This window comes from Stegastes partitus, unplaced genomic scaffold (genome assembly GCF_000690725.1).
Source record: "Stegastes partitus isolate 25-593 unplaced genomic scaffold, Stegastes_partitus-1.0.2 Scaffold1722, whole genome shotgun sequence".
In the NCBI taxonomy this organism is placed as follows: Eukaryota; Metazoa; Chordata; class Actinopteri; family Pomacentridae; genus Stegastes; species Stegastes partitus.
In genome coordinates, this window is record NW_007579453.1 from 356,065 (window position 1) to 371,705 (window position 15,641).

General features: G+C 40.8%; 1 protein-coding gene across 1 annotated transcript; it reads right to left on the reverse strand.

Annotated features, from left to right (window-relative positions):
- Positions 1 to 49: 49 nt before the first annotated feature.
- On the reverse strand, positions 50 to 14,944 carry LOC103372267 (rap guanine nucleotide exchange factor 4-like). The gene is made up of 26 exons (XM_008301865.1): positions 14,878 to 14,944; positions 14,427 to 14,482; positions 13,479 to 13,585; positions 13,205 to 13,326; positions 12,544 to 12,727; positions 11,972 to 12,056; positions 10,344 to 10,404; positions 9,703 to 9,779; positions 9,041 to 9,187; positions 8,627 to 8,733; positions 8,429 to 8,514; positions 7,817 to 7,895; positions 6,510 to 6,660; positions 6,334 to 6,422; positions 6,216 to 6,243; positions 6,050 to 6,125; positions 4,668 to 4,814; positions 4,314 to 4,411; positions 3,890 to 4,015; positions 3,474 to 3,652; positions 2,684 to 2,774; positions 2,541 to 2,591; positions 1,714 to 1,801; positions 1,557 to 1,621; positions 1,410 to 1,464; positions 50 to 1,318 (listed from the first exon to the last, which is right to left on the reverse strand). The coding sequence occupies exons 1-26, from the start codon at positions 14,900 to 14,902 to the stop codon at positions 1,191 to 1,193; spliced, it is 2,508 nt and encodes an 835-aa protein (XP_008300087.1). The 5' UTR covers positions 14,903 to 14,944; the 3' UTR covers positions 50 to 1,190.
- Between the last annotated feature and the right edge of the window lie 697 nt (positions 14,945 to 15,641).

Consider the following 15,641-nt stretch of genomic DNA (forward strand, 5'->3'; position numbering starts at 1 on the left):
CCACTTGCGGGGAAAACTCACCCTCTGAAGAACGTCATGAAAGCATCAGCACTGTTAAATTAGCTATTTTATTTACAAGGCAGACTACACATACAATACAGTTACAGGCTGCTTTTGGGGGGGAAAGGCAGCCTCACGGCAGTTCTCAACACACACCATCACAGCAAAAAGCTCCTGAGATCAAATGAAAATTAATGACACTTGTCAAGAACACACTCGAAGTCTACACCCACATATACAAAAATAAAATTACACAGACTGAACACAACTGGTAGAGATGACAAGATTGCCCCTCGAAGTGGAAGCTACCTTCAGACTCTGTTATCTACAATCAGTCCAAATCAGAGAAGTGCAATTTGGTTGTGCAGCTGACCTCAGAACAGATCCAACCAGGCAACTTCGTCATCGAGAATGATTTATGGTTAAAAAGAATACTGCAGCGATCAATTTGAACACTGCTCGTAACACCATTAGGGCTTCAATTCAGCTAATACTGTGTTATGTAGTTTTAAAGTGTCCGACTAATTAAAGGATATTCACCTAAAGGACATCACATCCTAAAGACTTTGATATACTTGTTTAGATTATGAAGTAAATACATACTCTGAGATTTTATAGTTATCTGTATATTCAACAGGGAAAAATGAAGAGTCTAGATCACTACAGTTTGTGGGGTTTCCGGTGTTTTCTGGCTATGAGTAGGACCGTCAGGAGAGAAAGGTTTGCTCTACAGGCAGGTACAGTCATGTACTGTAAACTAGGGCTCATCTGGGGTAGCACGACATTACAGGACACTCTGATAGAAATCCACTGTATAGAACACAAAGCCTATGAAGTTCAGTCATGCAGGATATTGATTCAAGTTCTATACATTACACTTCTATCTAACAGGTCCCGAACAGGAATAACTAGTACGATATAAACCCTCAGTCTGGCGGCTGAGACACGGCGACGAGAGAGCAGCCGAACAGCTTCTGTCTGTCCAGGAAGAAGAGGCTTTTAATGGCACAGTATGAATCCTCGATCCATTATAGTCCACAATGGTGCTAAAGTCACTGACTGCTGTGATTTTGCTACTAAACGTCCAGTTGAGTTATTTTATCCAGGTAATGTGTTTGTGTGGTTTTTTGTGGTGGTTTTTTTTTATGCTAACGTCACAGAGAAGGCGATGGTGGTGGAAGATCTGGAGCTCATGTCCGCCGAGGTTCCAGCCTGTAGGAGAGCTGCGTCAGCGCCCTCTGGTTGTCGACCACACAGAGCTTCCTAACGTAACCCCGGACCTCCGCCTGGTTCTTGTTCGGCTGGCAAATGTCGGGATCTAACACAAAAAAAAGAAATACTAAAGTCTGTCTGCAAAGCCAGCACTTGAATATGATGCAGGTGTGCTCTTGAATATCATGCAGACTTACTGAATGGTTGGCTTCTACAGTGTCTCACTTGCCGAATGGTGTTTGCTATAATACGCTGGTGGGACAAAGATAAAATTGCTTTAGGTTGAACGCAAACACGACTCCACAAATGAGTCACTTGTTCTTTCAACGTGCACAGAAACTCACCATTTTCTCAAAGTTGACCATGTTGTCAATGAATGTCTTGTTGCCCTCGTGTGTAAACGTCATATCTGTAAAGAAATAACTCCGTTTAGTAGCAGCAAGATCTTCCATAATTACATCCTAAACGATATAGCAGTTAATGTTATCTGTCTCCACCTACCTTTGAGAAGGAGGGGCATGAAGGGGATGATTGGCGGTTCCAGCTTGGTGACAGTAAGACGGTAGGATCGGTGGTTTCTAGATGGGTCCTGGTGCAAAACAAGTCAATCGTGTTAATTCCAGGCCTAGTCCACATGTATACAAGGGTGTTTCGATGGGTTTTCACACGCACACAAATGCAGTTTTAGATCACAGAAAACTCCTTTTATAAAACTCCTTCCAGTGTGAAGATTTTTAGAAACTCTCTTTGCAATGTTGACATGTGGAGAGGGAGTGTTTGGGATGTGATAATCAGAGTGTGTGCTGTTGCCTCCTTTGTTTACAGGAAGTAACTCTGTGCAAAGTGGATGTGGGCCAGGATAGTGCCAGCGATTGGGCAGCATGGCTTTATGGTTATACCCCCGCCTGTTGGTTTAGCGTGCTCACAGCAGGGCTACATTCGTGTTTGTAAAGTTTAAATGTAGATTAGAATTTTATTTTTTTTTTTTTGGAGGAAGAAGGAGAACAAAACTGTTATAAAAAATATAATGTGGACAAGGCGTAAAACATTTAAAGGTAACACCCATTTTCTCCCTGAAACTAGTGCTATATAGACATCCAATTAGTTTTTCTATCTTTTAATTAAATTGTGATGAACCACTAAAAAGTAGATGGGCAATTTAAAAGGAGCATTTCTCTCCAGAAACTCTCATTCTAAGGTGTCATGGAGACATTTCTCAAAAGCTGCGCAAATAACATTTTATTTAATTTTTTTGTAATAAGGGTTAAATAAATGTTTAAAACTGTAATGAAATGCGATCCATAAAGTGTTTGCGAAATAAAACTCACCATCATGCTCTCAAACTCGGCATAGAACTTCTTAAACTTGGTGGGGAGTTTCTGCCAGTAAAAACAGACCCAGATCAGATCTCAGTGACAGGAGACTGAGTGTCGTATTTTATGGACAGTAAAAGTCTTTCAGTGAGGATTACCTCCCATGTCTGGCTCAGTCTGCTGACAGCAGGGTTGCTCATCCCCATGATGATGGCAAAGAATGAATTCAGGTTCTTAAATTCTCGACAGCTACAGACAAATACACACAAGCGGGAACCAAAGTGAATACAAGGAAACCCAATTTACCTTTTTACAAAAAGAACCAAAGATCTGTTGATTGACTCCACTCTGTATGAAACTGGGCTCACAGGCTTTTAACCAGAACCAACAGACACTATCTCATTAATCCTGTTTTAGCCTCTTGACACTGGCTCCAGAATGTTTTGGTAAAGATTTTACTGATTACTTTCGAGGCCATTAATGGTCTGTCTCTCTCCTAACTTGACTCGTCTCTGACCTCTCAGTACCGCACATGCCTGTGAGAACTTTGAGATCCTCGGTTCTTTTGTCTGCTGCAGAGGCCCGGCTACAACTAAAGAGGACAGAGCGTTCACAGTCCTGAGGCTTCTGAATGATCTGCCCGAGGAAATCAGGTCAGCTCAGTCAGTGACCTCTTTATAAGTCCCTTCTTCAAACATAATTTTGAGCCTCTCCTGATTATGCATGAGCTTTAATTTCCTTTGAGCTGTCCTGAACCTTCCTACTGAATTTTTATCAGCCATCTTTTATGTCCTAATAAAGTTATGACTTGTCCGTTTTATTTTGTGTCCTTTGTGAAGCATGCTGTAACTTAGATTTTGAAAATAAACAATAGATTATTTTTCTACTGCCTGTGAGAAATGCTTCATCTAGCCCAGCGTGTCACGTTCACCAGCAGGTTCGACTCACTGTGCGGCTATCTTGATGAACTTCTTGAGGAGCTGGACTCTCTTGCTGAGCTGACTGCACAGGCAGACTTCCGTGACCACCCACAGCTGGACCTGGTTGAACCTCCTCAGGAACAAGTCCAGATTCGCCGTGGTTCGTCTGAAGCTCTGGCGGCCAAACGTGTGGTAGAGCAGCTCGTGCTGTGGGAGCCGCCAGAGGAAAGAACGGGGAGAGCAGGTTCAGATGAAATGCAGTGGACACGTCCTGCCACCCTGTATCTATCAAGCGTCACTGCTGTAGGGTGTTTTTTGCAGGGCACAAATCTATTTGCATCTCTATACTCTGACTCCATTATATGATTGCAGATTTTTTTCTTGCCATTTGAAAGTGTAAAAAGACTCTGCAGCATTAGCTATGTGCATTCATGAACACAGTACCTCGTGTACACAGCTGAAAAGCTCCCAGTCATACATAGTCATCTGATAAGCCAGGTCCTTGGAGCTCATCAGCTCAAAAGTTGACATGGAGCCTGCAGAGGGACCCTCCTGGTCTGCTAGAGGAGTCTGAAGCACACAGAAGCACACATTTTTATAAACTCCCAAGCACACACTAGGTTCAGAAACTTCAAATTAACATGTATTTACAGAGCAAGTTTGCAGATTTTTCACTGTGTGTACAGTAAACACATTGTCATTGCTCAAAAGCCACATTTTTCTAAATATTAGGAACATTTCTTGTACATGTCTCATCATCCGTTGCACAAACATTAATCACAATAACTATTTCCTGCCAGACATTAGCTTAACCCGCATTTAATAACAGCATGATCCAAGCACACAGGGGAAACATTAAGTCTCTTACCAGACTGTTGAGCTGTTCTCGAGGACAAGCAAATAATCTGCCATTGATGCTCAAAGTCGAAAACACTGAGACGTCATTAGGCTTCAAGATTTGTTTTTCTGGAACAAAAATAAGGATACTTTAGCTTCTTTCATCAACATACATCCCAACATTATGGCACAGGTCATATTGGACACGTTCTATTATCACCATTTTTATTTTGCATACTTCAAACCCTGATTCTTATTTTCACAGTACATAGAGTACACGCAGGCAACAGTCTTCATTTAGAAATAAATCAACTACTGATATTTATTATGTCGGTGATTTTGCTGGGAAATGCCATTTTACAATTACGACGATGTGTCTTCTTACCACCAGCAGAGCTGAGGTGGACCAACAGGAGCTCTTCAGTGGTGCCAAGTTTGTCGGTCACTGCGCTGACCACTTCTCTTCCCGTCGCTGCCACAACAACCCTGATTGTGGTGTAAGTGTGATCGCTGCAGTACACCTTCAACAGGACTACACACACATGCAAAAATAGCAATGAAATACAATGTTATGGTACGTGACAGCTACGGATTTCTATTGAACAAAATAAAGATGCAGTGTCTATAAAAAGTATTCACCCTCCTCTGAAGTTTTAACCTTTTATTGCTTTTCAACATTGAATCAACCATCCATCCATTTTCTATACACCGCTTAATCCTCACAGGACACTTAGAGACAGACAACCAAGCACACTCACATTCACACTTACGGACAATTTAGAATCACCAATGAACATGTTTTTGGACCTTGTGGGAGGAAGCCGGAGAACCCGGAGAGAACCCACGCTGCACAGAGAGAACATGCAAACTCCACGCAGAAAGATCGCGGGTATCCTAACTGGGACGCGAACCGGCGACCTTCCAGCTGCGAGGTAATGGTGCTAACCACCGAGCCACCTTGCAGTCCACATTGAATCATGTTCAATTTAATTTGGCTTTTTTGACAAGAATTTCCAAGGAGACTCTTTTTTGTCGAAGTGAAAACAGGGTGAATACTTTTTATTGGTCCTGTACATAAACCAAACAATACAGAAGTAATTAATGCAAGATTTGAAGAAGATTTTGCTGTGAGCTGTGGATTTATGATTCCAATCAGAGCTGCTCACCCAGTATTTACACCAAAAAACCTAACCTTGCTGCTTTCGCTGTGTCAGTTATGTACGAGAGATAATTTGTGTCTTTCCTTGGATGAGCTTGGTCAGCTGCCACACACACAAATGGCAGAAAAACAATCTGGATTATTGATTATTGTTGATTTTTCCATATTCCATATTGTTATCGTAATGCTAATAAACTTTATTTCTGTAGCAATTTTCTTAACAAAGCTTTAAAAGTCTATGACAAAAAGAAAAAAGTATTAAAAAAACTAAAAATATTCCTGAGAATGACAGAAAACTAAGCAGAGATCATAACAGCTGCCAGAGAATAAAAAGAAAGCAATCACAAAGCACTTTTCCTCAATGAGTTTCATGTCAGTCTGTCCATTAGACTGTATTACATGTACAAACAAAATGTTGTGCTGTGATGATAGCATGACAGGATTAGGTCAGGATCTCCAAAATAATACATCTGTCATCTGAGGACATGAATATCCAGATGAAATTGCACATCTAGCAGACAGATGTAAAAATATCTTGCACCTCAGGGCCCCGTCACTAGTAGAGTAAAAGACAAAAATAATTTTCACACAAACGCAGCTCAACTCACTGTCATCTTGATTCCTAATGGGCTGTTTCTTCTGCAGCCTCTCCTCTCCGTTGCTGAACTGTCGTATTAGAGTCTTCTGTTGAGTTTTATGACAGAATCCACATCACTCTTACGCTAACATGCAAAATGCGCTATTAAAATGTTAAACATAACAGTCTGGGCTTACCTTTTTTGCTGACTTGGCCTCTTCTGAGCTACGAAACGGAAAAAGTCAAAGAATAAATGAGGCTGCTACACAAAAGCATCGCAACGACAGTTCAAACTGCAGATACTGAGAAACATACTGTAATTTGACGACTTTCTCCAGGTCGGGAACCAAATCTTTCAGAGCTCTCAGCATCCGGGAATCATTTGATAAACTTCCATACAACTCCTACAGACAGACAGGAAGAAGCACTCAGACTGTGCAAAGAATCTGTGTAAGTAGTTCAGTTTATTGCATTTAAAAGCTCCTTCTCACCTCCAGGAAAGAGATTGCAGCAGGTTCCTCTTGCAGCATGTACGTGTGTGTGTTGGCCCAGCGCAGGGCCAGGATGAGGGCCCTCCTCTTACTGTTGAGTGCGTACTCCAACCTCTCCTGCTCAGAGCCAGGCGGAGATGCCGCATGGTAGGTGCACACAGGGTTAAAGGTAAATACGGAGGTTTTACAAAGCTGGTACAATAACAACACCGACAGATGGCGATGTTCAATTTGTCAAGTGATCAAAACCTGCACGACTGCAGCCTGAATCTAAATCATCAATAGTCACAGCAGCTAAATCCATGTTTTAATGCAGCCTATGATAAGAGGTCCCCTGTTTATCAGGCGCAACTTCACACTCGATCAAGGAAACAGCTGGAGGCATCCCAATGATTTGTGTTTAATAAAGATGAGCCCTGGCCTTCTGACCTTTGTAAAGTCCCTCTCTAGTCATTTATTACACCCTACACATTTAGCGTGAATGAAGAGAATCCCTTCCTGCCTTAAATGGCTTAATTTTAAATCTCCACCGTTGCTTTCTCTACAATGTGCAAACCCTTCCTCTTTTTCCACCCATCCCTCTGCTGCTTGATGCTACTCGAGCCTCTAGCTCAACTAAAACTCTGCCACAACTACTTTAAACAATGACAAGTACACCGATTCTGAAAAACAATTATAAGGAAAGTAGTTTGCAGGATTGGTTCCTTAGGTTTGTTACATATGGAACCTCAGAAATCCATGTTTTTCACACAGTCATCAGCACACTGTTTCAAGGTGAAACTCCTCAGCCATTATTTTGACTGCTTATTTCACTCACGATATGTCTTGTAATATAAAAAACACCATACGAACAAGGGGGAAAACTAGATTTCCATTGGAGGAAGTCCATTAAGCTTAAATACAAGCAGTTTTCACACCATTAAGCAAAGATGTCAGCAAGTTCACTGCAACTCTGCCACATTTGCACTACAGTGTTGAAGACACCAAGAAAACACAAGTGCATCTGGGATTACAACTTGTTACTAAGATGTGAAGGTGACATAGCGCAGTTCATTAGTGCTTCATGGTCACCTGCTGCCCCCATGAGCACAACTGGGAAGCTTCACAATTTGTATGCCGTCTGTAACACCGTTACAGTTACATGTTGTATAGTCGGGTTATAAATATCAAACAAAAAGTCTGTTTTTTTAAAAATGTCTTACACGGATGTGCGATGTACACAGATGTCGCGACTTAATTATTAAATTAGGAGGAAAGTACGGCAAACCAAAACAAGAGCAAGACAGAATAAAGGCAGAAAAGGATATTGTGCCATGAGTAGAGGGCACATCTGGCTGTTGGGCATGAAGACACAGTGCATGAGGACAAAATCATCCACTGCTGGGTCTAACGGGTGAGAAGGAAAACAGCGAGAGGAAGAAGAATCAGGGTGAAACAGGAAGTGCAGGAGTGCAAAAGAATCAAGAGTTTCTAAAGTCGGACATATTGCCATTCATCACGAATGCATCGATCCTGAGCGTGTATCTGTTTGATCAAGTGTCTGTACTATCTTTGGTATGTTAAAGCTACATTAAGTTTGAATGAAAGGACTGGATGAAGAGTAAATATAAACTAAGGTTGCTCATCCTTCAAAACGAAATTTAAAAATTAACTTTTCTAAACTAAATCAAAAGGTACATAGAACAGAGCATAACACCTCAGTGAATAAACGAGGTCCAACAGAGATGTGTTGTTTAAGAGAAACGATAACGCTGAAGAAATATTTGTTTACAGAATTTAAAAAAACAATATCACAGAGTCATAGTTTGTGATATATGCACAACTTTCAATATATAATTACTAGCAGTGTGTTGCACAAAAATTCAATCAATTCAATCCAACTTAGATTGACGAGCATTCATATTTTTCTGTGAGGCTACCTGGTTCACTGTGATGTATGTCCATTCTCATCGTCTCCAGGAAGTGTTCAAGAATCTTCTCTGGTGTTCCTGATATCACAGTGTATCTGCAAAACGCACAAAGAGTTGCTTTTTATCTATTATTATTGTTATTCAGACACATTTTTATGTACCTTTAGGTTTGTCTGTAGGTGTTATATGCAGATATGTGCCATAAACACGCACACATACTTGATGCTTCCCAGTGTGGAGGCTCGAGGACTCTTTTCTAACACCAGCACAGCTTGTTCGTGCTCTTTCAAACGCACTGTGTTGGCTTCCACATCCTAAAAATACAAGAAGAAGAAAATCAGCAAAAATAAGACATTTCAAGTGCAGTACAGTTCATGTGTCAGAGGAGGGAGACAAACATCACAGTCAGGCAGCGTCGCACAGTGACATGATGTAATGAAACGCCTCAGACAGACTCAAAGACGGATCTAGATGTGTCTCCCTTTTGCCTTGATTCATGTGGTGCAGATAATTTGTATTTATATTCTGATTTGTTTATACATTTCTAATAGCAGCATTGCAAACATATTGGAGCTGGTGTGACCACACTTGCATCACAATCGGGGATAAATGTCTGCCCACCCTGAGTATCCGGTTGAAGTCTTCCTTATCCACACGAAGGAAGTGGCAGTTGTCCTCTCTCAGGACGATGGAGGCAGCGCGAGGTGAATCTGTAACCAGGGCCAACTTTCCAAAGTCATCGCCCTCGTGAAGCGTGCACACCACACCCTGAGAGATACAGTACACACACAAACACACACACACACACACACACACACACACGCATGAATGCACACGTAGACGAACACGCAGCAAGATACAAACAAGCTCAGACACAAACACAGTTTGGAAGTCATCTTAAGCCCTGAAGAAAAATCCAAAAGGAACAAGAACACCCAGGACTGGGATGAATCATCTGTGCCTGCCTGTGTGCATGCACTTGTGTATGTACATGTGTGATCAATGTGTGTGCATTTTGCCTGTACAGTGGTTGTGAATTTGTGTATGTGTACAATCCCTTAAGCCACTTAATCACAGTGATGAGTCATGATGAGCTGTGCAGAGTTTTCCAAACTCCACTGCTGGTGTTTCCCATCCCCACAGGGCAAACACTGCTGCTCTGCTCCATACAGACATGATGAGGTACTCTTTTAATCCATTACATGCAGATGAAATATCAGCAAATGAGGCAGAAAACTACAACAATGCCGTGTGTCAAATAAAAAGAAAGCACAACCACATACCTTGCCATAGATAACCACATTAACAGAGCCCTTCTGGATGATGTACCATGATGTGCCCTCCTCTCCTTGGTTGAACACTGGAAGACAAACAAAACAAACACGTTACCCCCACATACAAGACCAACACATGCCAGAGGTTAGTAAGCTATGAGGTGTGCCTCCGCAGAGGGTCAAGAGTCTATGGGGGAGTCATGTTAGTGTCACAATTTGTGCTCTTAGCCAAATGTAAACTCACACGCATGATACAGTTATCTTTAGATTCAGCTTACACTTCCTGGGGATACAATTATCACCAGTGTCCATAGCAAATCAACAACCACAAATACATTAAATAGTAAACAGCAAAACAAAGCTGCTGCTTCAGGCAGAAAATTCGCCTTAACGGTGCAGATCTGTGTCAAGCATGATTACGTACCAAATCACGAGAAGAGAGAAGAAATCAAAATATCAAAATATGAACTTTTGAGTACTGCACTATTAACATTTTCTCTCAGTCATGAGGCTCAGAGTGTCCCGACCACATGCGCGTCTCCTTAACTGTATCAGTTTTGTCCGAGGTCAAACCAGTGACAAACTTTGGAAAAACTGCTGTACAATGTGTGCATGAACAAAAATGCATTGCAGGACAAAGGAAGACTCACACACAGTTCCAGCTTTTGCATGTGACTCAAAGATCACTACACTTGCCAGTTCCCTCTTCACCTGCAAAACACACACAGTTTCAAAACTCAGGTCATCTTGGATTTAGCTGCACTGCAGAAAAACGTGAGAGAACAAGAAAATACAGAGATCAGGGTTTCTGGATATGATTAAAGTAACCAAGTAGTCCTTAGAATCATCATAAAAAATGATTCAATCATTTTTGCCTCATCTCTGTACTGTACATTCACAGTATATATAACAGGATACATGTTAAATTACATTTCTGCATTATGAACAGAACTTTTACAGGTACTTATTATACTTATATATTATACTTATTATATGCTACAGTTAAAAAGATGCCGTTTTTAGCAGACTAAACTATCTTGAAAAGACTGAATGAAAGCACAAAGAAACTTGGTAAGCCCTATTTTATGAAGGATCATGGCCGTCAATAGGACTTAAAACTTGCTAAAAAGTTAAAAAGCCTAATTTGTCGGGCCTTCATTACGGATCTGGCTAATTCCAGGAATGTAATTTGCAATGCAGTAACAATGAGGCTGCTTCTAATGATTTAACATGTAATTCTTATGTTAGGAGTGAATTCAATGTAGGGAAAAACAAAAACACTGCTGAGGCAGCACAGACTTAGGTTCTCCTCCACATGGTGACTATTTGCCAGCATAGAACAAACTCTGTCCCATACTAACTTAAGCACATTATACACATGAGAACAAAATTACTGAGAGCATGTGAAAGACTAAACAATGTTGTCCCAAACTGTGGTGTTAGACTCTTAAATTATTTGTCATCGTTGATGTGTTCAGGATTTTTTGGGTTGGATAGAAATCATGGCTCAGCGACATACTGAAGCCACACTTTCCATGACCCTTAACACTATAACATTAGAAAAACTAGAGTGCATCAACATCGGTGGTTTACCTACTCAGCTGTGACACCTACTGCAGCCTAGAGTTTCCTAGCTATCTCTACAAATTTGAGAATTTGCAGAACAACTCAGCATCCTTATTGAAATTTCCTAAAAATGTTAAGACAATGAAGCAGTGGATTGATTTTGTGAAGAGCCACATAGATGGTGACCATTTCGCATTTTGTATGTATCATGGATAATGTGCTACTGGTGAAGAGGGCTGAGCTCACTATCTCCTTATCTTGCCTTTATCATTTCGTTTTGCATGCACCCACCAATGAGTGTAAAATACCTTGTGTTCAGTGTATTATAGCAAGTAGGCCACAGCTGCACAGGGACAAAATATTCCCATTTTTGTGATTTCACATGAAACCTGTTCGATTCGGTTAAAAACAAACACAGATCTGTTTGCACAAACGGTACAGTTCATATGGGCTCAGAGAAGAGAATACTGCTTCTGTTTTTGTCAATTTGAAACCCCATTTGATATACTTGCCTTTATTTTATTTTTTATCTTTTTTAATCATTCAACTTTCATGGAGTTGTTAATAACAGTTTTCTGTGGCGTGACAAACTAAAAACTTAATGTACTGCTTTAAACAGGCTGTTCACTTTGACAAGTGGTTCTGATGTATTAGCAGCCTTCCTAATAACCTGTGCTGTCCCTTTAAAACAGAAGTGGAGCGGCTGACTCACAGTGTTGGAGAGGTGAGCTAAGGCCTTGATGTGAAGCAGCTCATCATAGATGATCTCTAGGTCATCCCCTGTCCTCTGACCAGGCCTACAGACACACAGAGGTTAGTCAGAATGAACTCACCACCAAGATTTCATGTGTGCACTTCACCTCCTATCATGCATAAGGAAAACTAGCATGACACATCCTAATACTAAAATAATTCAGTACAGCCAATAATTGGTCAGAACAGATAACTTGCTCTTATTATTTAACACACAACACTGTATATTATAAATACTTGTTTTGGATTACATTTGTTTTAATTAGCTAACTCTCCAGTATAACTGAACTATAATAAAAATCAGAACAGTAAATTATGCATGAAAACCAGCAGTAAATGGTTATATTAGTTCTCTGGACTTAAGTCAAGTGATATACAGTCAAAAAAAACTTGTTGACCTACTGTATTTACGGTATTAAATCAATGTCTAACCAGTAGGTAATAGCTTTTTTGTTTACTATAATATGCTAGTGGATTGCATTAACAGTGTATTATAAGTACTGTAATGTACTATGATTGATTGTTACTGACGACTTCCTGAGGATCATGCGCAGCAGTGCGTCAGGGCCGATCTGAGCGAGAAAGAGGATGGTCTCTGGCAGCTCTTCCTCGCTCTCCCTCTTCTCCTCCTCACTAGGTAACGGTGTGTCTTCATCCTCATCGTCAAGAAAACGGTAGAACAGGTACTTGTCCTGGAAACCGAGCTCCTGGTCCACTGAAGGGCAGAAAAACACACGTGGCCAATTAAAGGCACATAGTGTACGTGCTCGCAGATGTTGTTTTAATGTGTCAGAACATCATTTCAAGACGTGTTTTTTGAAGTGAATGACTTGGAGATCAATCCATATTTTATGTTTAAGCTTAAAAAAAAAAGATGTAATTAAATCTCACTCTGGTATTCATGCAAACACTCTGACTGTGATTGATGTCCAGGTTCAAAGCTCACGCTCCAACTCAGACGTCAAACAGTGATGCTTTGCTTTTTAGCCTGAAACTCATTTTCAATTCATACTTTCAATAACAATTGATAATTTATAAACTGAACAATGCATTCAGTAAAACAAGGATAATGTCAAATTCATTCTCCTGCTTTCTTTAGCTTAGCAGAGGTTTGGGAATCGACTGCAGTACGTCATAAGGACTAACATATGGCATTAAACTGAACAGCATGACAAGAAAAAGTTGTAGTTACCATGGTTAAGCACTCCTTCTTCAAGTAGTGCCTGCCACATCCCAACAGCATGGGACCGTGTGAGCACGCAGGCGCTCTGCAGCACCAACCAGTCCACCAGCTCTGTGCCTACACAGCATTGTCTGCAGTACACATGTAACATATTATTACAGCAATAAATGCAGCGAGTTTTCCTTTTTTTTTTGTAAATGTCTAAAAACTGAACCCACAGAAAATGTCCTCTAGCCCCTTGCATGCTCATAATTTTGCACACAGCTGGAGCAGGCTCACAAACCTGTAAGTTTTGAGGTGATACTTCCTATCTCGAATCATGTGCGGGGCTCTGGACAAGATGGCGTTGCGGAGAACTTTTCCTGCTCTCTGCAGCTTCTCTGAGGGAATCTACAAGAAAAAGGAAGCCAAGGTTGGGATATCCTGCTACAATATTCACGACTCATTCTTGTAAAATAGCAGGAAAATGTCGCAATTAAATCATTTTGACCATTAACCCTAATTAATTGGATTTGTGTGAGGTAAGTGAATATGTCCACAGCAGATTGTTGGTAAGGCTACTAATTGCATTTATCACTCATATCAGTTAAAGGGCATCAAAACACACAGTACATACAAGCAGACACATCCTTTACAGATCACACCTGCATCTTAGACAGACAGGAAAATGACAGATGTGTACACGCACACAGCTGCTTTTGAAAACAACAAAGGAAGGCATGTTAATTGGGCAGATGGGATCTTTCTTCTATGTGCATGCATTAGTTAGCATTAGCATAACTACAGAGCATCACAGCTGTGAGTCATCACTGGTCTCTGCTCTGAATCCACATGCACCTCCACAATCTATTCTTTTCTACGCTTCATTCACAAACATGAAAGTATGCAGCGTGGAAAAACAGCTTATGACACCATGGACGCGTTTACTACGTCTTCTCTACGCTGGAAGAAGCAAGTATCTTTCAGTTCCAGAAATTAACCACAAGGTTGTTTCAGACATTAAAAACACTGATCTTCTATCTGCATCTAACATGTGACGCTAAAATATACATTTTGCCCAAACACCCTAAAGATATTGTGACACAAGCAGAGAGGCAAACGGAAATTCAAGATAGAGGCTGTCTGGCCACAGTATGCTGCTTTACAGTTTGGTTCATTGATTCGACTTAATTCCTCAGTTATTTCAAAACAGACCTTTAGGCCTTCACTGTGATCGGGAGGAAGGATTTACCTTGTTGTGAACTTTGTTTGCAGAGTCTGAGTTCATGTTGTCTTTGTCTGTGAGTCCTGAGGAGAAAACTGTCATCAGGCTAGTTGATTTGTCAGTTTTCATTTAGATGTATACATTACCAAATGACATAGCATCTGAGGCAAAACATAATGGGATGTTCTGTTGCATAAGACAACAACACATGAGCGAGACGTATTACAACTCAAAAAAGAAGTAGGAGCATTTCATAATACAGATGTAAAATGTTTTTAAAGTGCTTCTGCTTCATGTTTGAGCCATTATACAAAACATCTTCGCTGCCTGGTTTTTATAAAAAGATAACTTTTGACATCTACTGCACATTTTCCCTTTACTGTTTGTTTGTACAACTAAACATTCCATCAATTAACCATATCAGCAACATTCAAAGTGTGTCTTCTTTTCCCATGAGTGCATTTGTGCATCTACTCACGGTCATTGTTGGATCCGCTCTCCATGGCTCCATAAGGAGGGGCCAACAGTCCAGCCAGGCTCTGACGGTACTTCTACAAGACAGCACACATAAGTCCACGTCAGTGTTGAAAACATTTACACCTCCACTGCTGCTGTGATGTTTCATTTATAAAGCATCATCATCTTTTAAACATCAAAACCCATTACTGCTGTTGGTGTCTCTCCCTGAGGCGCACAATGTTACTTGCACACAGAAGCACAAGTGCCCCTCAAAACAAAGCCTTTTGTACAACCAAGATCATTTACATGCAGAACAACTAACATTATATAATACACACACACACTCAAACACACACACAGCAGCAGCAGCAGCTTTTACACGAGGGTTAAGCTGCTGAATGTGTACAGATGCTATTCTTACAGCTGTTAAGAACAATAAACTGTGACTGCACGTTTGTAGCAGAGGTATTGAAATACACACAGCGAGTCATTTCGAGCCTGAATGTGTCACCGCTCTTCTGCAAGGTTATTATCAAGCAGCCCATGCCTTCTGAGGACTGCCAGGAACACACACACTGACAGAGAGAGGAACAGAGAGAGCATCTGTTTGACCTAAAGACACAAACGCTCTCCTATCCATGTTTCTCTTGCACACACACACACACACAGAGCCGGGAAGATAAACTATTCCAACAACCCAGTATTAAAGGCAAACAGTTCAAAACAATTCCAGGGAGTTTTGGTTTCATTTTGTGAAAAGACAATAGAAATATGAAAAAAAAA